Source organism: Sus scrofa, chromosome 5 (assembly GCF_000003025.6).
Source record: "Sus scrofa isolate TJ Tabasco breed Duroc chromosome 5, Sscrofa11.1, whole genome shotgun sequence".
NCBI classification, from domain to species: domain Eukaryota; kingdom Metazoa; phylum Chordata; class Mammalia; order Artiodactyla; family Suidae; genus Sus; species Sus scrofa.
The window spans coordinates 14155727-14179225 of NC_010447.5; the positions used below are offsets into that span (position 1 = coordinate 14155727).

At 49.4% G+C, this 23499-nt stretch overlaps 1 protein-coding gene across 5 annotated transcripts in view; it reads left to right on the plus strand.

Annotated features, from left to right (window-relative positions):
• Positions 1 to 21858, plus strand: part of NUAK1 (NUAK family kinase 1) — an 88001-nt gene extending 66143 nt beyond the window's left edge. For 4 of the 5 annotated variants that reach the window (XM_021091583.1, XM_013988236.2, XM_013988237.2 and 1 more), the window contains 4 exons: positions 933 to 998; positions 12342 to 12461; positions 14470 to 14602; positions 17250 to 21858. In XM_021091583.1, coding sequence (XP_020947242.1) covers positions 933 to 998; positions 12342 to 12461; positions 14470 to 14602; positions 17250 to 18403 — 1473 coding nt within the window. In that variant the 3' untranslated portion in view covers positions 18404 to 21858. The remainder of the gene's footprint in view (positions 1 to 932; positions 999 to 12341; positions 12462 to 14469; positions 14603 to 17249) is intronic. The other variant, XM_003126093.6, reaches the window with a different exon arrangement.

Below are 23499 nucleotides of genomic sequence, written 5' to 3' on the forward strand. Positions count from 1 at the left end.
GAATTGCTAGGCCGTTGGTTTGGACGGACAGCTTCAATTGCAAAGGTCCTTTACGCTGAATGGTGTTAAAAACGCCCTTCCAGCCCCGAGGAGCTGGTCCTTTTCAATTCCTCTTCTCTTCCCTGCCCCCTCCTTCTTCAAAGATCATTGGGTTTTAAAAAGAATTGAGCAGGGCAGTTGTTACCTCTGTGTAGACCAACGGCTTCTTGGCTAATGACGTCTTGTCACCATTCACCTGGCTGGCTGCTTGTCCCTGAGCTCAGCTGCCAGCTTTGCCAGCGTTTGCTCGACTGGAAATGTCCCCAGGTGTGGTGGCCTGCCTCGGTCTCCTTGGCCTCTCCCACCTCCACCGGTCACCCCACCTTGAGTCCTGCCCTGCAGAGAGGGACCTCCAGAACCTTCCCTTCCAGCCGCTTAGGAAATACTCTTGGGAAAACATCCGTTCTCCTGGGGACAGAGGTGCGTGGTTTCATGAGTCCGAATAGACTGAGCCAGGTGCCTCGGAGACAGATAGGCAGACAGACAAGCAAGGTCTGCGACCCCCACCTCCTGAGTCGTCAGCAGAGAAATCTGCTGCCTCCCGGGAATCACATCACAGACAGTGTTTGCCACTGCCCGGGACTGTGGTGCCTTCACACAGTGGAATTGCGTTCCGACAAAGGGTCCTCCTGCTGTTTTACAGGCTCTGGGGGAGAATGGATTCCAGTCATTTTTCCCTTAACCGCACAGCAAGTGACTAATGCTCTCCTGTCGCCTGGTCGCTGGCAGGGAGCTTCGTGACAGTGAGAAAGGCCCGGAAGGATGGGGACGAAGACCACCGGGGCTGGCGCATTGCTTTAATCTGTCAAAGATTTCCTTCTGCTACCCTCCTCCCTCCTCTTCTCTCACCCCAGCTGCTCCCATTCACTTCCCGGCCTGTCTTCTCATTTCAGAACGGCGTGGTCCACCGGGACCTGAAGCTGGAGAATATACTGCTCGATGACAACTGTAATATCAAGGTAAAGCCCTTGCCTTGCTGATTGATATGCTGGACCTGGGGACTGCAGCTGGCGGGGGGCTTAAACGCTGCTCCAACCTGCCGCCTACAAATAAGGCAGCCACTTCCTTCCAGGCAGGTGGGTGGGGAGAGTCCCTGGGCTCCAGCCCTCAGTTCAGCTGAAACTGCAAAATCCAACAAGCATTTATTGATCTCCAACTGCATGCCAGACATGGTCCTCCAAAGTTGACTAAAATACCATCTTGTCCTTGGGGATCTCGTAGTCTGTTATTATCACTGTCAGAATACTTATGACAATAACAGTAGGGCGTTTGTATTTCAGGTTGTAGTTGCCCGATAGCACTTAATTCAGTCTCACAACCATATGAGATAGTATTGTTATCCACAGCATTTCACAGATAGGGAAGTGAGGCACAGAGACATTAAGTAACTTTCCTGGGGTAACCCAGTGGTTAAGTAGTGGAGTTGGGGATTGAATTCATCTCTCTGACCCACCAAGCCCAAGTGTGACCCATTCTACTGGATCTGACGGCAGGGCCCCTAGTTATTTTATCATCTATCCCTGTCACGTCTCTGACTCTCCCACCCCCGTGTCCTCCTTTTCCCTTGCAACCGTGCCACCCCAGCCGTGGAACTGGGAAGCTGACGGAAACGGGGGTGGCGGTTGCTGTTGGGAAGGAGCGCATCGGCGGGTGATGGGTTTGCTTTTGTGGAGAGTATTATTGCTGGCTGCTGCCGGAGCTGGAGAAAGCTCTCCTGGCCGACAGAGTTCAAGTGCCTCCTACAGAGCACTCCGAATGGCCTTTTGATCGTGGCTGCAAAATAAGCAAATACAGTTTCAAAATAAACGGAACTCACCGCATGGGTTTCATTATGAAATGGCCTTAGCACTCCTGGCACCAGGGGTCCCTCTGATTGGCCACTGATGACGTGGGTGCTGCATCCCTGGTCCCCGACTGAGCATGGGAATGACCTTGCATCATCCTCTTGTTGTTGTTGTTGTTGCCCTCAGCTGAGCACGTGCATCACACGGAGACTGTTTCCTTGCAGGGACCGATGGAGTGGCTTTGGTTTTGGATTCTGTTTGCAGATCATAGTGGCAACTGTTAGTCACCACAGTCCTTTGAGAGGCCCCTGGAAGCCACTTCTGGGTGACCTCTTGTTTTTCATGAGTGGTTAACTGTGATCACTAGTTCTCTGTGGTCCATAGAGTAAGGAGGAAACAGCTAGTCAAAACAGCCTTTCTAGGAACAGGACGTGAAATCTCAGGGTCTCTCCATTTCTGGCCAAGTTCTGGATTGTTCTAGAAGGATCAGTGGCAGCAGAGTTAGAAAATTCCATCCTGTGTGGTTTACTAGCTGCTTGACACTGGTTGAGCCATGGTAGCTGTTTCCTCTGCCATAAAATGGGGAGAGGATAATGCCCACGGGCTTGTTTTGAGGACTGAACCAGATGCTCAGTATTTAGCTTTAGCAACTGCTGAGCGCTGTGCAGAGTCCAGGTTAAGAGCAGTGGCTTTGGAGTTGGGTTGCCTGAGTTTGGGATACCCCTTACTAATGGCAGTGTTGTAGATAAATTATTCATGTATCCAAGCCTCAGGTTCCTTTTTTTTTTTTTTTTTTTTTTTTACTTTTTAGGGCCGCATATGAAGCATATGGAAATTCCCAGGCTAGGGGTGAAATCAGAGCTGTAGCTGCCGGCCTACGCCACAGCCACAGCAATGCTGGATCCTTAACCCACTAGAGTGAGGCCAGGATCAAACCTGAGTCTTCATGGATACTAGTCGGGTTCGTTATCACTAAGCAACAAAGGGAATTCTATCTGTTCATTTGTTAAATGAGTATTTGCAGAGTAATTACTATGTGCCAGGCCCTGTGACCAGGCCTGAAGAGTCCATGACAAACAGGAGGATTTTAGACACTATATAGTCAGAGCACTGAACTCTTAATATCCAAGGCCCTGCTTACAAGACTGGCCACCCGGGGAACAAATAGAACAGGAAGTCAGCTGCCTGAGGGTGCCGTGGGACCTGGGGCGTGTGGTCAGGCCATGGCTAGAGAATTGGGTTCTGGTCTGAGGGGTGCACATTCTAAGGCCTTCTGTCATCCACCCTGTTAACTTTCTCTGCAGATTCTTCCTGCCACCTGCCCAGAGCTCTCAGAATGAAATGTAGTCTTTACAAGGCCTGGAATGTGAGCCTCTCGCTTGGGGGTTGGGTTCTTTGGTACAGCTTGACCTCTTGGTCCCCTGATGTAGTCCCAGAAGTGATAAGGCACATAGCTTCCTACTGAGTCATAGAATTCCCCAATGGAAGAGAAGAATGGTTCGCATTCTGAAAGCCATTGTGCTGGGAACAATGGGCAGGAGCCCCGGAGAATGGCTCATTTGCATAACGCAATAGGGCAGTGATGCTGGGCCTCTCAGCTCCCATGACCAGGTCCTTCATCTGGGATCCTTGACCAGTATGTAACAGCAGCTATGTGGAGCATTACAAAAAAGTTTTGGTCGTATTTTTTACTTAAGATTCTTAATCCTTAATTTCTGTTCCTGGCATTTGCCAAGGACACACACACACACACCCCTCTTCCCTTTCTCTGGTGCTGTTCCTTCTGCTTCGAACTTCAGGGAATCCTTTAAGGATCTGAGAATCTTAGAGCTTGACAGAACCTTAAAGGTCATTTTCCAACCCCTCAATTGAATGATTATGGCCCAGAAAGTCTAAGTGATGAGCCCAAGCTTGTACACAGTGAACCAGTATGTTGCCACGTCCTTGTTTCCTCGCCATGTGGCACAGTGCCTGTCACACAGTAGGGCTGCTAAGCTGTTGGATTTTGGAGTGAAGGGCAGACAGCCAGGGTTAGAACTCACATGTTTCACTTCCAGGCACATTCTCTTTTCATCATCTCACACCCACTTCCAAGGTTTTTGAAAATGTGTTTCAGCTGCTGCTGGTCTGTCTTCGGCTGGATATGCTCAGCTCTTCCTGACTCAGCATCTTGCTGGAAACATATTTAGAAAGGGCCCTTCTAGCAAAGGCAGGCAGACACATGGCCACAAGCTGGCCTCTGCGTTCAGGAGAGCTCGTGCCGTCAGTGTCTGGACTGGGGGACCACTGACCCTGAAGGTCCATTGCCAACCAGCAGAGGACGAGCAGTGCGGTACCTCTCCAAATGTGGGTCCACCCTCCATATTTCGAGGGTGGAGGGCTTTTGCCAGAAAGCCTTTAAAGATGCTACTGGTTTAAGCTTTTCATATGTCACTGCAGTTTTGGCGTGAGCCCGGGAGTTTGCTCCTCTCCCCTTCCCTGCCTGATGTTGATTCACAGAGAGCACATCTGGCGTCGGGAAGTATTTATCTGGCCACTGCTCGAGGGCGAGGCTTCTAAAAATATTCACACAGTCGGTCGGCAGAAAGAATGAGAGCAATGTGCTTCTTTGGGTTGCATTCCGTACTCTGTGGACAAGCGGCGCGTCTGCTAAAGGAGACACCAAGCGCAGCGTGAATTTGCAATTAATAAAAACGGCCCGATTCACATCCCACTCTCTGGGAGAACGGAATGCCGACAGTTCCCGTCCTGGGCTGCTGTAAAAGTGCTTGACAAGGAGAAGGGGGCCAGGCGCCAGGGTCAGGCGACCTCCACAAAGAGGGCTGGGAATTTGGTGAGCTCCCCGGGCTCAGAGTAAGAGGGACACAGGGGAAATGGCCCGTTGGCCTCGATGACAATGGAAACACCCGCTGGTGTGGATAAGAAGAGCAGCTCTGAATGGCCAGGGCTAAGACACGATGCAACCCCCCGAGGCTTACCAAGACCAAGCGGGGCAGCTCAGGGTGTGTGAATGTGAAGATGCTGCATTCATGCATTAATGAGTCCATTCATTTGTTTGTTCATTTGTGTGTGTGTGTGTGTGTGTGTTACATATATATCCATTCCTGTGCTTATTCACTTGGTGAGTTGAATATCTCCCATGAGCATTATTTATTCGACCACAAATATGTGCTAAGTTCCTACTGTGTACCTGGTCCTGTGCTGGATGCTGGGAATTCGATAGTGAACCAGGTGGCCAGGTCCTTGTCTTCTTGGAGCTCAGAATCTAGCTGTTGTTAAAGTGAGCCGTAATAACGGCCCATGAGAGGAATGCACAGGTAAATGAGGAAAGTAAAGTATCTGCCCTAATGGACATAGGATTCCATTGAGGATGCAAACAATCAACAAGTAAATAAATAATGTAATTCTCTGGTGGTGATGAAATTCCAGGCAGGATGAGGATGGAGAATGAATGGCAGGTGCTATTTTAGTTGGGTGGGTGGGGACGGGGAGGTGGGGAGGTGGTGGTCAGAGAAGCCCCTTTCATAGAACTCAACTCCAAAAATCCACCAGGTTTTTTGGCCTTTGCGCACAGTTCCCTCTGCCTGGAATGTTCTGCTGCTGCTCTTTGCCTACCCCTCCATTGAGTCTCAGTAGCAAGGCCTCTTCTTCCAGGAAGCCTTCCCTGGTCCTCATCTCTTAGCAGGTCCACGGGGCTCTGCTGTGTGCCTCATAGCCCCTTTGTAATCTGTTGTGGAAGTGCTGAGCAGGAAGTGGTGGGTCTGAACTATGGGTGGATCAGAAAGCCTTTGTTGAAGCAGTGTGAGTGAACTGGGTTTTGAAGGATGCATAGGAGTTCGGTAAAAAGGAATGTGATGACAGCCTTAGGAGCACATGAACCGGGCAGGGCATAAAGCCTAGGAAAGGAAAGTGACATTTACCGAGCCCATGCTAGGAGCCAGAGTTGTGTCAGACCTGCCACACACCTTATTTCATTTGGTTCTCAGAATGTCTCCAGGGGGTGGGTCTGACCACCCCCATTTTACAGATGAGGAGGCTCCTGCAGCTAATAAGCAGTGGGGCAGGCCACACACCTAAGGCTGTTTGACTCGAAAGACCAGGGACCTGGTAAATTCTCTACTGCTCCCACCCAGATTTGCCCCAGACCCACAGAGCGTCCTCACATTGGTACGGCCACTTTTTTGGCCCTTGCTTCAGTGGCTTTATCTTGTCTGGAGGCAGCTTTCAGACAAGAGACCCTGCCAGTGCAGATGGTGGCCATGGCCAGGCTGCCTGGGTCGCCATGGCCAGGGCAGGGTTGCAGGGGTCGAATGTGTAGTGAGCCTGGCTAGTTCCTGTCGCCTGGGAGGCTGCTTCTGGAAGGCTCCTCCGTGCAGAGCTTTGCCAGATCGTTGGGCTCTGTCATTTCCAGTCTCTCCCGCGAGGAGGTGTGACCTTAGGTCTTCTGAAGATGCAAGCCGACTCCACTCACTTCTGCTCGCTGTTTCACTCCCTATGTCCACTTCCTGACAACTGGGGTGAGGCTGGCACGGATAGAGCCCCAGCAGTGAACTCCAGGCCCGGAAAGAGCTCTGGAGTATGTCTTCTGCAGAGCGACACGGAGAGTCCGTTTCCTCCTCAGCTACCTGAGAGCAGTAACGCCCCTTTGCATGGAGCTTTACAGCCAAAGCAGCTCTTCACCCACATCGCAGGCCAGCCATGTTCCTGCCCTGGGCCTCAGCTTCCCCATCTGCAGAATGGGGATAATGAGAGTACCCTGCCTATAAAGCTGTTGTGAGGATTTTATATTTTTGGCGCTCACTGAGCAGCAACTGGCCGGTGGCAGTGCTGCCATTGTTGCTATTATCTCATTTAATCGCACCTTGCTGTGCACAGCGCTGTGTGGTGGGTGCTCTTGCAATTCCATTTTCCAACCAAGGGAACGGAGACTCGGGCGAAAGTAGTAAGTGCTCCCATTGATTGAGGCCCCACTAAGTGTAAGGCGTGGTCGAAGGCACTTTCCACCTATCAATTCATTTGATTTCAGATCAGCCCTGTGAGGCAGCTTATATTATAATCATCACCCCCATGTTGCAGTTGAAGGAACCCAGGTTTCCAGTGGCTGGTGTGCAGTAAATCCTCTGGGGACCTTATGTCACTGCAGACCCAGACCCGGGTTAGGGTGGTTGGGGCTGGCGAGTCCCAGTTCTAATGAGCTCCCTCGGCTGTTGGCCCAGGAGGTGAGGCCAAGATTTGAACCCAAAACTCCAACCTTACATCCCTCTCTTTTCCCATCATCTTGGAATCAGCCCCTCGTGCTGGACACCCGTATCTCGAAAATGAATGATAATCCTTTCTCTTGGCTCTTTGGTGGGCACTGGCTCCTAGCAAATAATTGTTGGGTAAACCAAACTATCAGCATCATCCCAACAGCTGTAATTTATCGTTGGCTGGGACCAGGACCATGTCAGGGGCTTTGCATGCTCTTCAGTCTTACATCAGCTTTATGAGGTGGGTTTTGTTTTATTCTCATTTTGCTCATGAGGAAATGGGTAGCACTTCCCACCCGTCACCTAGCACTGCCTAAGTCCAAGGTCAGCTCCAGGTTCTTCTGGCTCCACGACCTCTGGTCTGTCCAGCGCTCTGCACTTCCTCTTTGTCACTGCAACAGCGTGTCTGACCGTTGCTTCTCTTATCATCCACATCAGCATGCTTTCCCAGCAGTTAGCCATCAGCAAGCTGATGCTCCCTTTCTCACTGGGTGAGCTCACAGGGCTTATTCTCTGTGATCTGAAGTTAACGGTGGTAAAACATGTGTAACATAAAGTACGATTTTTCAGTTTTCAGTTCAGTGGCATTAAGTACATGCACATTTTGCACCCGTCACCTCCATCCCTCCCCAGCACTTTTGCATCTTCCCGAACTGAAACTCTGCCCCCATTCAACACTGGCTCCCCACTCCCCTTCCCCCAGCCCCTGGCAACCACCTTTCTACCTTCCATCGCTATGGACATGACACCTCTTAAGTCCCTCGCATAAGTGGGATCATGTAATACTTATCTGTTTGTGTCTGGTTTGTTTCACTTAGCACAGTGTCTTCAAGGTTCATCCATGCTGTAGGGAGGTTAATTCTTTTGAAACGTGCCTAATCACGTCCCCATGTGTCTTCTTAACTGATTTTCATTCAGCGGCGCGCACCTCTAGAAAGGCTTGACAACAACAAAAACACCAACAATTCAGGACGTGAGTGTTGACATCCCAGATTCCTTTTCAGAGTCTAGGCTGAATGGAATAGCCCTGGGTGAGGACAGAGGGTGGCTCCGAACCGGTACAGGGCAGGGACAAAGGCAAAGGTGACCAGTGTGGCAGCAGAGTATGACTTTGCAAGCAACGCCGGATGCCTCCTTGGTGGAAAGTCACCCTGGTACACAGCCGATGTTCTCTTCCAGAGACTCATGCAGAACCTGACCTCCACGCACCTGTTCTGTCTCTGTGACCTTCAGCAAAGCTTACGTCCATTGAAGGTTTTCAGTTGCCTCACAGCGAGGGGCAGGATTAGCTCATCTCTCAGGACTTTTCCAGGTTGGAACCATTTCTGGGATGTATTTTTGTTTGTTTGTTTAAGGTGCATATTGTTTTAATGCATTAAGAGCTGATAAAATAAAAAGACCTCACTTGAGGAGTTCCTGTCATGGCGAAGTGAAAACAAATCTGACTAGGAACAGTGAGGTTGCGGGTTCGATCCCTGGCCTCGCTCAGTGGGTTAAGAATCCAGCGTTGCCATGAGCTGTGGTGTAGGTCACAGATGCGGCTCAGATCTGATGTTGCTGTGGCTGTGGTGTAGGCTGGAAGCAACAGCTCCGATTAGACCCCTAGCCTGGGAACCTTTATATGCCGTGGGTGCGGCCCTAAAAACACACAAAAATTTAAAAAAAAAGACCTCACTGGACATTATAGGGTTAAGTCATTAAGACTTGCTGCTCTCAGTAAAATGCTAAAATGAAACAATAACACTTCTTTTAAAAATCCAGGTTTTTCAAATTGAAGTATAGTTGATAATATTGTGCCAATTTCTGCTGTACAACAGTGACCCAGGCATACACATATATACATTCTTTTTCTCATATTATCTTCCATCATGTTCTATCCCAAGAGGTTGGATAGTTCTCTGTGCTCTACAGTGGGATCTCATTGCTTATTCATTCTAAATGCAATAGTTTGCATCTGCTCACCCCAAACTCCCAGTCCATGGTTTTATTATGTTTAAAATCATTATTTCCCATATTTCATCTTTCCCAAACTTCCCAAATTTTTCTTTCTTTCACTTCATTGATTTTGCCTTTTCCTACTATCTTCTGTAGGAAGAAGATATTTCACTTAATATCTTTCCTTAGTTCAAGTCACTTTAAAAAATATGTATTTGAGGAGTTCCTGTCGTGGCGCAGTGGTTAACGAATCCGACTAGGAACCATGAGGTTGCGGGTTCGGTCCCTGCCCTTGCTCAGTGGGTTAACGATCCGGTGTTGCCGTGAGCTGTGGTGTAGGTTGCAGACGCGGCTCGGATCCCGCGTTGCTATGGCTCTGGCGTAGGCCGGTGGCTACAGCTCCGATTCAACCCCTAGCCTGGGAACCTCCATATGCTGCGGGCGCGGCCCAAGAAATAGCAAAAAAGAAAAAAAAAGATGTATTTGAAAAAGAAACCGAACATCGTTACTTTCAACAGAAAACTAGTGTTGAGCATCGTGAAGTTAATGAGATGTTACCCATGTGGATGTAAAGGTGGGACACATATTTACTGAGCTCCAACTCCGTAAAATGCTTTAAATAGTAATTGGCACTTACTTTGTCGTTCCATTTTTCACCATGACTTTAGAGATGGGAAATTGAGGTTTTGAGATGTTTTCTAACCCATGGCCATTTTCCGTCTTACGGTTGATATGAGCTCCAAATGGCGTGGAATCTTAGAGTGGCAGCCCAAGTTTAAGTGGCTCAGGGATGGGAACTGTGTGTGTGTGTGTGTGTGTGTGTCTGTTGATTAATATTGCTTTTCCGTTGAAGTGCCAAGAACATGGACTAATCTAGATTTCTATTAATCTTATGTCAGCTGCAATGACAGTTTTACTGGGAGAGGCTGATAAACATCAGTCTGTGAGGATGGGAGTGGACCATAACATAAACATGCTTTTCAGAAGGGCCAGAGAAAGCAGGGACGCCCAGACTTGGAGCACTCTGGTGGGCGGGGGGCGGGGGTGTTGGGGGGGCTTTGCACATGGTGGTTGAGGGTGTCTCCCATACATGTATGAGAGAGACTGTGTGTGTGCTTGGAAGCTCAGGAGGTGCCCTGGATGCCACCTACGTTCACAGTGCCATGTCGGGTCCTGCCGTAGCCGCAGGCAGAGAGGACGAAGCCCAGGGATTTCTTGGGATGTTCCCGGGCTGCAGCCGGTCTGGTCCCTTCCTCTTCTGATTGACAGGACACACTTCATAAAGCTTCCAACCAACTTCCTGCCAGCCAGTCCGGGGCCTTGATAGGAAAGTGGAATTCAGGGCAATTAAGTGCAATCTGAGCGCTGAGAATGTGTTTTCTGAAGGCGGTTGGGCACCAGCTGCTTTCAATGCCATTCCATTCATTCACGGACGATTTTTACAAAATAGGCTTATTCTGGGCCTGCATTCAAAACAGATCTGCAGCCTCAGCTGGGCATGTATGCGAATCTCTCATCCTATTTATAAGCCTCAAGTGGAAATCAGTTTGGGGACGGGTAGAGGCTGCAGGGGCTCCGCGTGTAAGGCTGGTTTACTGGGTGAAATTTGCAGTTACCCAGGGTAGCACTGGGCAGCGGTTTGCAGCTTTAGAGACACCCGGTTTACGCTGTCACTTGTTAGTGCTCCTAAGTCGAATAACCTCATTGCCCTAAACCTCAGTTTCCTCCTCTGTGAGGTGGGTTTTTAAAAATTGTCATAAAATATCCATCATAAAATTTACCATTTTAACCGTTTTTAGGTGTACAGTTCAGGGGCGTGAAGTACATTCATATTGTTGTATGAATGGGGTTTTAGATGGGATTAGTTTAGAGGGGGCGGTGCTTAGAATGGTGCCTGATAATTGGCGGTTGTTCCGTAAGTGGTAGCTACGTTTCTTATTATCTTGTATTATCTATTATCTTGTGCTCTTCACAATACCTCCCCTGGTGACAGATGTTTCTTAGGTGAGGGCAGGTGCCAAGCAGTGGACGATACAAAGATGAAGCGCAGATGTGGAACCTGCCACCTGCCTCTGAGGACACAGAGTCTAGTAGGCAAGGTGCATTTATATATATTTTGTGTATTCATAGGTACCTCTATGCATAGGTATATAATATGTACATTTTAAGTAAGTCTGTGATATGCATACATTTTATATGTGTGATAATATGTGTATCCATGTGTAATATATACATTGTATGTATATATGAATAGATGCACACACATGCGCATGGAAGCGCGCTGCCTTAAAGGATCACAAAACACTTTAAGAAGCCAAAGGAGAAGGACCCCGATGCCTATCCATCCCACATGTAATAGTCTGCCTCTACCAAACTATCCTACTGTTCAGCACGTGGAACGAATGTTCAATCTCTTGGGGCAGAACATGATAGAAGATGGTGTGAGAAAAAGAATGTATTTCTGTGTATGACTCTACAGCAGAAAATGACACCACACTATAAATCAGCTATACTCGAATACAAAATAGAATAAAAACAAACCAAAGGGGAAGAGGATGATTCTGGGAGGTGTGTGGTACAGGAGACGCAAAGTTAGGTAAAGCACTGGCATAGAACTTGAAGACTTGAAAGTCACAAAGCACTTTTGCATTCAGGGTCTCCTCTTGATTAATTTTTTTCCCCTCCTCATTCGCACAATAATCCTGTGATCTGGAACAGGATAGGGCTCAAGGGTTTCCATTTTCTGGTGGGGAAACGGGCTCAGAGTGGCTAAGTGACCCGCTCCATGTCACACAGATGGCTTGTGGCAGAGTTTGGGCTGTGGTATGATGACTCAGAACCCAGTGCCCTGGGCTGTTTCCTCTAGGGTCCCAAGGTGGGCAAAGTACAGTCATGATTGTGGGTGGCTAAAAGGTGGTGACGTCTGTTGTACAGGTGGGTGCTACACCGCTGTGGAGGCACGCAGTGTGATCTTAGTAAGCCACAGACAGTCTTCAGATTGATAGTTATACACGATAATGTTCATCCGAAACATCAAGGGATGTGATTCTGTGGCTGTGTCTCAGGGCAAGTCTGCACTGATGCGAAAATCAAGTCCTTGCAGGGAGCAATTTTAAGTACTGGCGGTGTGCAGATCCAGCAGAACTTCTGATGATGCAAAGATCTGCAGTCAGGAATCATGGTCCGGTTGTGTCACCTAGTCCTTTCCTGAAGGCTCAGGGCTGGAGAGAAAAGGGAGACCCCACTGGCAGACCCGCCCAGGGGCACCTCCGCTGCGCCAGTGTGGACTGTGACTGCAGTGCTAACAGTCCCTGGGTCTTGCTTCTCTTTGTAGATTGCTGACTTTGGGCTTTCCAACCTGTACCAGAAGGACAAGTTCTTGCAAACATTTTGCGGGAGCCCACTCTACGCCTCTCCTGAAATCGTCAACGGGAGACCTTACCGAGGGCCAGAGGTGAGCAGCTTACCTGGTGTGTATGGCTGGTGGGGTAGGAGGAGTAGGCACTGGGGAGAGAAAAGAACTGGACCCAGGAAAACTTTAAAAAAAAAAAAAACACTTCATAGGAGTTCCCATCATGGCACAGCAGAAACAAATCCTACCAGGAACCATGAGGTTGCGGGTTCAATCCCTGGCCTTGCTCAGTGGGTTGGGGATCCAGCGTTGCTGTGAGCTGTGATGTAGGTCACAGATGTGTCTCGCATCCAGCATTGCTGTGGCTCTGGCATAGGCTGGTGGCTACAGCTCTGATTGGACCCCTAGCCTGGGAACTTCCATTGGCCCTAAAAAGACAAAAAAAATAAAAAACTTCATGAAAAGCAAACAAAAAATCTTTTCCTTATACGATTGTAAAAATCGTCATATACATACCTGGGAGAAATTCTGAAAAATCCAGAAATGCCTAAAAGAGAAAAAAGCTGCCTCCAGTCTCCCCACAAGCATTAACTACTTAATATTAATGTGGTTTTTTAGACTCTTTTCCAGTGTAGATCTTCATATTTCAAAGATAATTGAGATCACTATGTGTATGTGTCTGTCTTGCCTTTTTGTTTTTATATTGTGACATCTTCTGAATTTGTCATTAAAAACATTTTTAATGACAAATCTTTTATTGTATGAATGTACCATAATTTATTTCATCACTTCCCTAGATTTAGACAGATTGTTTTCAAGTTTTCCCTATAACAAAACAGGCAAAACAGAAAGCAAGCAGCCTCACTCTGCAGTGAATATCTTTTTGCATGTATGTTTGAGTAAGAAAATCCATTTGAAATGCATTGCTGTGTATGTCTAAAGCTTTTAAGGCCACTGTAAGAGCTAGGTATACGAAAATGTCATCTTGAAAATGAATGTGTTTTGAGTGATTCTTCATTTTTAAAAAGATAGTTCTATTTACAGAGAGATTCATCCACCCAGGATCCTTTAAATAACAGCTCTTCAGTGGGTTGAAATGTTTCCTTCTAAATATTTATCTGCTCGAGGGTGTTTGGGGGCAGGGCTGGAGGGTAAAGAGACAGACGCCAGGAGCCTTCATCAGTTGCAATGAGAAGGTCTTTCTAAAATAAGAATGTAAGGGAGGAGCCTGATTCAGTTTACAAAACTGCAGAAACTCGATGCTGTGCATTTATCGTAGATAATGAATGCTGCTTTGATCCTTGGTGATCTGTTTCCGAGGCTGCAAGCTGGCAGCCTGTGATCTGGCCAGCAAGCTTGCTTTATTTGGCCACCTGCATCTTTCTAAAAAAAAAAAATTGAGCAAACATGTAATAAATGGGAGATTTCACAGAAAAGTTTGGGTTCTGACTTCCCTTGCAAAAAAACCAAAGGATCCAGCAGTGCTGGGCTTATATTCCTGTGTGGCAGCAGCTAGCCAGAGGGGGCCGCCTGCATAAGATGGGTGCCGCCCTCTACAGTTTGTCTCCATGCCCAGTACTCCATGCTGTTCCCACCTTCTTCTTGCTTTGTTCGTATTTGCTGTCTGCCTGGCTGTTGTAAGCATTTGTGTTTGCCAACCCTGATCCATCTGAAAAAGGTGCAGGATTCCTGGATTTGGAATCAGGAGCCCTCTGTCCTCATCTTACCTCCCCCACTGGGGAGGGGACTTCTGGAGAAACCATGTAGCATCCTTGGGCCTCAGTATTCTCATCCGTCAAATGGGGCTGAAAATAATCCAGGGGGGCCTACCTGTTCCACAAAATTATAGTGAGGATCAAAAATGATAATCTAGTCAAAGTTCTTCCGTGGGTTGGGACCATGGATCTCGGTTTAAAACGGAAAGGTCAGGCTCTGAAGCAGACCCCAGCTGCATTAGATATCGGGTATCAGGCTGTGCTGGGAACCTGTCTGCCAGGTGCTAACTTCCGTTGCTGGGGGCCGCTGCTCAGGGTCTGCGATGCTCATGGTTTGGACGGCATCCCGGAATCCGCCTCCCAGCTCCCACATGTCCTGTCTCTCTCTGCTGCAGGTGGACAGCTGGGCCCTGGGCGTGTTGCTTTACACTCTTGTTTATGGAACAATGCCCTTCGACGGTTTCGATCACAAAAACCTCATTCGTCAGATCAGCAGCGGAGAGTACCGGGAGCCCACCCAGCCCTCAGGTGTGTGCCCGCGGCGGGGCGGCGGGTGAGAGGCCAGCGCACCTGCCGGGCTCCCACCTGCCGCTTTGGCGTTGAAGTCTGTAAGGAGACGCCTCCTTTTTCTTTCTCTTCTCCCTGCATCTTTGCCTTCTGGTAGAGCTGGCTTGTTAGGCCACTTTCCCCAAACCTTCCCCCGTGACGTTTGCTTTCGGTATGAACTTGGGCAAGTCCCTTACCCCGTTGGGACTCCACGTCTCCACTACGAAGTCACATTTTGGAAAAGGTATCATGGGATGTCCCTTCCATCCATATAAACCCCTCTCACTGGACTCTTGGTGCACGTGGTGGCAGCTGCTCCTTTTCACACCTTGCCCCGGCCGGGGATGTGGTGTGTGGCCACCGTTTTGCTACTTACTGCCAAAGAGCAGCTCTCTCCCACCCCACCCCCTCCAAACACACTCAGTGCTTTCAGCATCCATTGACCATCACTCCTGATTCCCTGGATTGGTTGGAGTGCTGCTGGCCTGACTTTGGGGTGGGGGGGTGTCTCACCTTCAGTTGCAACTAGATGGCAGCCAGGTCGATGGTGGGGACAGCCCGGTACGCCTTTATGGGGATTCTCCCTCCACCAGCTGCCTCTCCAGGAGGGAGGTTGGACTTCTTATGCAGCAGCTCAGGGCTCTGAGATGGGAGAAAGATGCTGCAGGGCCTTCCTATGGTCTTCCTGGAAGCCAGATGACATCACTGCTGCCATGTTCTATTGGTCAAAGCAGCCAAGGCACTGACTCTTGGTGGGAGAGCATCGTGGCGGGTATGGAGGGGATGTGTACAGGCTTTGGAACATAGTTTACAGACACTTCATATACTTGCCTATATGAAGGCGATTCTCATCATTTGCAGCAGCTATGTTCTATAAAGTTGCTGTGACCACTGAGTCAGTGAATACAGAAACCTCGCTCCTAGAGAAATACAGCATTGAGTCCTGTGAGCCTCTGGGCACAATGTTTTGGTGACGTGATCAGTCCCTGTCCTTGTTTCATGTGTGTGGCTGTCTGAAGGCACCTCATTTAAAATATATTATTGGTTCATGAAGGTAGGACTCAGCCAACACCACTGTAACTCAGGGCTGAGCGCAGCTTATCTGACACATTTTCTCCAGAAGGCACATCACTGCCCTGTGGCCCATAGAATCACCAGACAGCACTTCAGCCCCACGCCTGGGGGCCATTTTAGATGGTGAATTCGCCACCAAAAGGTGCAGGGATGTGAAAAACATGAACTAAACAGACCATGAAAAGGATGCTTGTTTATAGCATGAGAGCAGAAACAAAGAGGCAGTGTGCCTTGTCGCCTGGTTCCGCTTCAGCTGGGGACACACATGCGTGTTGGGCACAACTCACATTTTTTTGCCACTCTGGGGAAAGCACCCCAGGTGTTGATTTTAGGGTTACCCCTATATTTTAGTGAGTCGGTGAATTTGCAATTAGAGAATCTCTGAATAATGAACCTTGACTGTTTTACATGTATAAATATAGATATGCAAATATCTGTATCTATATATTTTTCCAGTGAGCTAACCTGTGGGGTGTTTTTTGAGATAATTCCAGGTGGCCTCTATGGCATACTTTTGGCCTCCCCAGCTACCTGGTGCGTGCACAGTTTCCGGCACATAACAGGGGTTCAGAAAATATATATTGACCAACCGACTGAACATCCCCTTATGTTTCAGGGGTGCAGCACACCCCTGGCGCTATTGCCAGGCCCCTGCCAGCTACTCATTAGCCTCCGTCAGTAGCTGAGGGGAGGTGGCACCTTCCCAGGATATAGTGCAGTCCCCTCTTGGGAAGCCCAGTTTGATCTTAAAAGGCAATTTATAAGCTGTGAGGGTCTGTTGGTTCCTGTGCTTGGGTCCCCTAGGGGGCTTTCCCCAAATACTTTGGCAGCACAAGTTTGCAGATGGAATTTTTCAGACAGGCCGTAAACGGACAGCAGCTCGAGGTCAGCTCTCTGATCTGTCAGCTCGCCAGGCTGTGGCTTATGTCGGGGGCGGGGGACGGAGAGGAGGTGCGCTGAGGGTGTGGTTCCCAGGGTCAGGCCAGGCTTGGGGACAGGTGTGCTCCTCACCCAGGTGCGTGCTCTGCTCCATCCCTTGTGTGTCTCCCTCTCCCCTGAGAAGCCTTTTCTTCTCCATCTCAGCCCTCAATGTCCTTTGTGTACAGACACCCTTTTCCAATGACCTGAGCTCTGTGTGTTCTAAAAGCCTACCATTGGAGAACTAAAGAGCCATGGTAATCTACACCTGTTTTCCCCTTTGGTAAAATGATGTCCACACCAAAGGAATAGTGGGGTCCTGCTTGGGGTCGGGTCTGGATGCTTTTCCCATTACCTGGGCTTCCCCACTGTGTAAAGATCCGAGTTGATGGAAAGTTCAGTAGTTTGACAGTCCTTCACTCCTATGGAGAAACAAGCTCGAAGGCCTGTGCTGATGCTTTTTGAGGTGCAGTCTGGAGGACAGTGGCTTCCTGCTTTAGAGTGTGGTGGGTCCAGGGCTCCCTTTGGATTTCTCCTAAAACGCATGTGTCTCCTTAGCTCCTTCTGGAGCAGCAGCCCCCTTGCAAAGCCCAGAGTTCCGTAAAATGTATCCTTACCCCTGCTTCTTGTGCTGTAGATGCTCGAGGACTCATTCGGTGGATGCTGATGGTGAACCCCGACCGCCGGGCCACCATCGAGGACATCGCCAACCACTGGTGGGTAAACTGGGGCTACAAGAGCAGCGTCTGCGACTGCGACGCCCTTCACAGCTCTGAGTCCCCGCTGCTGGCCCGCATCATCGACTGGCACCACCGCTCCACGGGGCTGCAGGTGGAGGCGGATGCTAAAGTGAAGGGCTTGGCCAAACCCGGGGCCCCTGAGGTCGTGCTGGAGCGGCAGCGGTCGCTGAAGAAGTCCAAGAAAGAGAACGACTTTGCTCAGTCCGGCCAGGACGCGGTGCCCGAAAGCCCATCCAAGTTGAGTTCCAAGCGGCCCAAAGGGATCCTGAAGAAGCGGAGCAACAGCGAGCATCGCTCTCACAGCACTGGCTTCATCGAAGGCGTCGTCAGCCCCGCCTTGCCCCCCACCTTCAAGATGGAGCAGGACCTGTGCCGGACAGCCGTGCCCCTGCCCAGCTCCCCCGAGGCGGAGGTGCCGGGCAAACTCAGCCCCAAGCAGTCGGCCACGATGCCCAAGAAAGGCATCCTGAAAAAGACCCAGCAGAGAGAATCGGGTTACTACTCGTCCCCGGAGCGCAGCGAGTCTTCGGAGCTGTTAGACACTAACGATGGGCTGGGTGGCCCTGTCCCGTCCCCGAGCCCCCCGGACGCAGCCAGGGCGCCTCCCCACAGCCTCTCCTGCCGCAGGAAGGGCATCTTGAAACACAGCAGCAAGTACTCAGCAGGCACCATGGACCCGGCCCTGGCCAGCCCTGAAATGCCCACACTGGAATCCTTGCTGGAGCCCGGCGTCCCCGCCGAGGGCATCTCCCGGAGCTACAGCCGGCCTTCCAGCGTCATCAGCGACGACAGCGTCCTGTCCAGCGACTCCTTTGACTTGCTCGACTTGCAGGAGAATCGCCCCGCCCGCCAGCGCATCCGCAGCTGCGTCTCTGCCGAGAACTTCCTCCAGATCCAGGACTTTGAGAGGCTCCAGAACCGGCCCCGGCCCCAGTACCTGAAGCGGTACCGGAACCGGCTGGGAGACAGCAGCTTCTCCCTCCTCACAGACATGGACGATGTGACTCAGGTCTACAAGAAAGCGCTGGAGATCTGTAACAAACTCAACTAGCTCCCCCGGGGCACAGGGGCGGGTTGGGGTGGGTACGAGGGAGGAGTCGGGGCAGTGACTAGGCTGAGGAGCCAGTTACCTCTTGCTGGCCGTGACAATAGACTGAAAAAGGATTGGGGAGGTCTTGCTTTGGCTCTGTTTGCAGCCTTGAGCAGCGCCTAAAAGGGAGAAGTGGGCTCTCTGCCAGTCCTGCCTCCTGCCAGTCAGAATTTGGATCCTAATTGGCATTTGCTTGACGGCACCTCTTGAGGACCAGCTGTCCAGGGGAGGTGGTGTTGGCCGGCACTTAGCGGGCAGGGAGGAAGCATATGGGTGAGGAAGCATCTCCCTAGAAGTCGTCCACATGCTTCTGGAGGAGGGGCCAGACAGACTGGGGCCATCTGCTTTGAGGGAACTCAGCTTGTTCCTTCTGTCCTCACATTAGCAGGCTTGGTCTGACCGCAGGAGGTCGGCAGGCATGTAGATTTCAGCTAGCCGAGCTTGGGTCGGTGATCGATTGATAGTGGCTGCTGGGTGTGCTGGTTGGCGTGGCCCAGACAGGTGGGAGGAGTGCTGTGATTGAATAGTAAGGGCTGCCGTAGGGATGGGAAGTGGGGCAATAGCACTCACGTCTCCTACGTGCCATCCTTGACCTGGCTAAGCCCTGGGAAGGGTTAGTGTTGACATAGATCCTGTGGGATCTCTGTTATCTCTTTGATGCCACTAGGATGGCATGTGTTAGTTTGCTCCTCTACCTTGAATGGAAGACAGGGCCTGGGTGAGAGAGAGAATGCGCTGAACACTGCTAAGGACTGCTAAGTCAGCCCATGGTGCTCTTCTGGCTTCTTGTTGTCTGCCTCTTCTTTCCTGGTGTGTGCCTGGCTCTTCAGCACAACCTCCCGAGGGTGGGCAGGGAAAAAGATGGTGGTGTCAAAGGTCAGATCTATGGTGTAGAACATCTCAGGACCCTCTGTGGTCTTTGTGTGGATGAATGGACATTGAGCCACACCAGCAAGGGGGCAACTCGTCTGTTTAACATCTCAATATTAACTGGAACGCCGCCTCGCAGGGTCTCACCTGCATGAATGCTTTGAATGGGGGGCGATACTGTCCGTAATCTCCAAGGAGTAGCTGGCTCAGCCATTTACCCCTGTTTACTCGTGGCAGAAAACAGTGGTTTTCCCATCCACTGAGTGTAGACTCTCCTCCGAGGTAGGCGAATTTGCTTGCAGGGAGTTGGTGTGTTGGTGGGATATTTGGAGGAAGGGAAAGTCAGGCAGAAGGTGTTTCCCCCCCCAGATCTAGGTCGTCTCTGTCATGAGTTTGAAGTCCTAGGCTTCGGGGGCCAAAGTTCCAGCCATTGAACTGAGTAAGGTGCTGAAAGAGCAGAGTGGGTTGGGAGGGAGTGTGCAGGAGAGGAAAGCTTTCCTTAGAAGTCCACCAGATGGTTTTGGGGCAGGGAGCAGAGGAGGAGTGGGACAGGACTCTTACCTTAAAAAGTAACGTAACTGGGCATTTAACTTCCAGACGGTCAGATTATGGGTCCAGATTAAGAGATGACTCCCACAGCAGGACATCTTCAGGTACTGAGTTTGGAATGACGGTCTCATTTGGGACTTTGGGCTGATTTCTCATTCTCCTGGGCCTGGCAAAGGGACCCTCTTCTTTCAAGACGGCCCACTAGCTAGCCACCTAGATATTTAAGGAGGACTTGCCTTGGAGGTATTTTGGGGGAAAACCAAGAGATAATAGTTCATGGGGAGATGAGAAGGAATTCACCTTCAGGCACAAAGAGCATTCCTTAGAATGAAACTGCCCTTTCCCTAAGGAGATGGCTCCATTTCTCCGCTTGCCACCAGCACTGGGGTCTTGGCTTGTGTTTTCCTTCTGGTTGAGCTGGGCAGGGTCCTATGGGAAGCTTCTCGGTCTCCTTTCATGCAATTCCACCTCCACCCTCAACTCCAATGTAGGGTCAAAGGGAAAAAAAAACCTGTAGATAGCAAATTATGTATGTGTGCCTGAAAGGCATTCTGCAACCTCTGAGCTCCCTCCTCCTGGACCCCATGTTATGCAGCCTTTCCTGGGCAGCCTATGCTGCCTGCCACGCTGCTGGTCCCACCTGCATGGCAGCCGGCCTGGTGGGTAGCTGTCAGTATGACTTTGGGATAACATCCACCGACTGGTCGATGCCTTTTCCTTTTGCCCAAGTGGTTGTGTCTGCTTAGTGTTTTTCATCCTTCTAGGCTTTGAAGTAAAAATGACACTATTAGGGAAAAATCATTCTAATCTCCTCCCCCCACACCCCCCAAATACAGGTATGTCCTCTTTCGTCAATAGACCGAAACTGTGGATTATGGCAAAGCGTCCTCCACTCAGATGCAGAGATTGAGTTGAGTCTTGGTGGCTTCAGTGTTTCGGGGGCTGAGTTTCCCCTTCAGTGAGAGCTGGAAGGGTGGCTTAGCTGGTCTCTCAGGCCCTGCCTAGTCCTGACATTCTGCTAACATCCTCCAATTCTAGAGCGATGTTGACTCTGTCCTTTCAAGGAAAAACTTGGAATAGAGGGGAAAGGAAGCCCTGAAAAGCAACTCCTTTGCTTCCTGATTCAGTCCTATCATCCCTACCAGCCAGTCCCAGCCAAGAAAGTCCTGCTTGATTCATTTCCATGGAATTACGCGTGAGAGGCACTTTGACGACCTGGTGGACCAAGCGGGAGATTCCAGATTAGCGCTCCTGGTCCTCTCCTTGCTTCCTTGGGCCTTTCAGTGTCTTAGTTTACACATCTGCCAAAGGAGTAGAATGATACTTCTTTCTTAACAGGTAAATTTCAAGGCCTGATCAGTTTTCAGGAAGTGCTTCAAGACCCCAGGCGAAATGAAAATGCTAAGTACTCTCTGAATTTCCGTCCCTATTATAAGGTGCTGCTTCTGCAGATGACAAAGGAGCACCTTGCAGGGTGAGAATCTCAGATGGGTGTTGGCCGGGCCTGCTGCCTTGAGTACAAATGTGAATGACTGACTGACTGCTTATTGCCAAACTGGAAATGTTCTGTAGGGGTTTACTGGCATGGTATCATTCCTAGAAGAAGAAAAAAAAAAAAAAAGAAACTTGACTGCACATTTTTTTTTTTTTAAATCCGTGTTGTGACTTTTATTTAATTTCTATTTTTTTGGTAATAAAAAGTTGACTTTTTTATTTGAATTTGTCTTTTTTATTTATTGGTCTGAAAGGCATTTCAAAGGTATTATAATAATATATTGGTGTAATTTAATTGGTGCAACATGTTTAATGGCTCCAGTAAAAATTGGTTTTCATTCATTGGATTGGTTTGAGCCCAGGACTGCCTACAGGAGAGGAAAAAAAAAAAAAAAAAAAGCCAGATAACTACCCAGAGTGTTTGTATTTTCATTGGAAACTGATTTTTGTTTTGGTTTTTTGGTTCCTGTTTTTATTTTTAAATTAAATAAATTGCCATGAACTGAACCGAACCTGGACTTGCTTCTTTGATTGTTTTTTTCTCTTAATTAAAATTAAATAAGTGACAGAATGGGTATAAGGAACAGAAACCCACCCAAGCTAGCTTAAGCCCAAAAGGGGGATTTCTTTGAAGTTCTCAGAAGAGGGAATTCAGCTGGCACTGTAGCTGGGAAAGTGAGATCCAGGGCCCTCTTTTCTGCTCCTCCTTGGATGCCAGTTTTCTTCTTGTCCCTTTACAGCCTCGCTTTCTCCTCCCTGCTTTCATGACCACCTTGGCTTACCCCATAGCTTCTGAATTTACAGCTTCTCAGTTCTGGTTTGCAAAATGTTGACCCTGCCATCTGGATGAGAACTGGCATCAAAGGTTAACCCTCAGCGTCACTCACTCCCTGCTCTCCAGTCTCCTCTTCCCCGCCCCCCCATTCTGTCCCAAGGGCAGAAGAAGCACTAATATGATTGCTTGGAATCCAAGGTCACTGGGCCATATTTCCTAATGGGGAAGGCCACTGCTTTGCCTAGAATGAAAAGCCATGGGAGCCCCACTTGCCATTGTTTTTTGGGCAAATAGACCCTTCAGGAAGCTCTTGGAAAGGGGGAGAGGGATGACTCATAGGGTAAGATGGAGGCGTACCTGGTTTCTGGTCACACTGTCAAATGACATCAAATCCTACCCCTAGTCCCCAGCATTAGAGAGCCATGCTGTGCCCTGAAGAGCAGTGCTTAGGGATCCATGCAAGAGTATGACTTTCCAAAGAAGTTGCAGCTTTCCAGTTTGGATGTGATGACTGCTATTGAGTCAAATTGCATCACCTCTTTGGGCCTCAGTTTTCTCATCTGCCTCATGGGAATATTAATTGCTGCCGTTCCCCAATTCTAATGGTGCTATGAAGAGGAATGAGAGAGTTTTTATGAAAGTATCCTGAGACTAAAACTCACTGTGAATGGGGAACTGTAGTCCTTTCTTTACAGGGCATTCATTATTCACTGACTTTTAAAATGAGACTTTTGGTGTTTTTGCCTTTTTTAGGGCCGCTCCCGCGGCATATGGAGGGTCCCAGGCTGGGGGGCTATTCAGAGCTGTAGCCGCCATCCTACACCAGAGCCACAACAACACGGGATCCAAGCCGCGTCTGCGACTGACACCACAGCTCACAGCAACGCTGGGATCCTTAACCCACTGAGCAAGGCCAGGGATCGAACCCGCAACCTCATGGTTCCCAGTCGGATTCATTAACCACTGAGCCATGACAGGAACTCCTAAAATGAGGCTTTTTAAGACACTCTGCCTGGTCTGGAGACTTAACTCTTGCTGTGGTCCCAGCGGCTATTAGCAAATGGGCCTGTCAGTCGTTTGTAGGGTGAGGGGTTAAGGAGAAGTTCACTTAAAAGTGAACCCCTTTGGTTAAACACTAGAGAGGCTGTGGAGAAAAGGGAACCCTTGTACACTCTTAGTGAGAATGGAAATTGGTGCAGCCACTATGGTGAAGGGTATGGAGGCTATGTAAAAAACTAAAAATAGATTTTCCATGGGATCCAGCAGTGCCACTTCTGGGCATGTATCTGGAAAAGACAAAAACCCTAATTTGAAAAGATACCTGCACCTCGTGTTCATAGCAGCACTAATTATAACAGCCAAGACATGG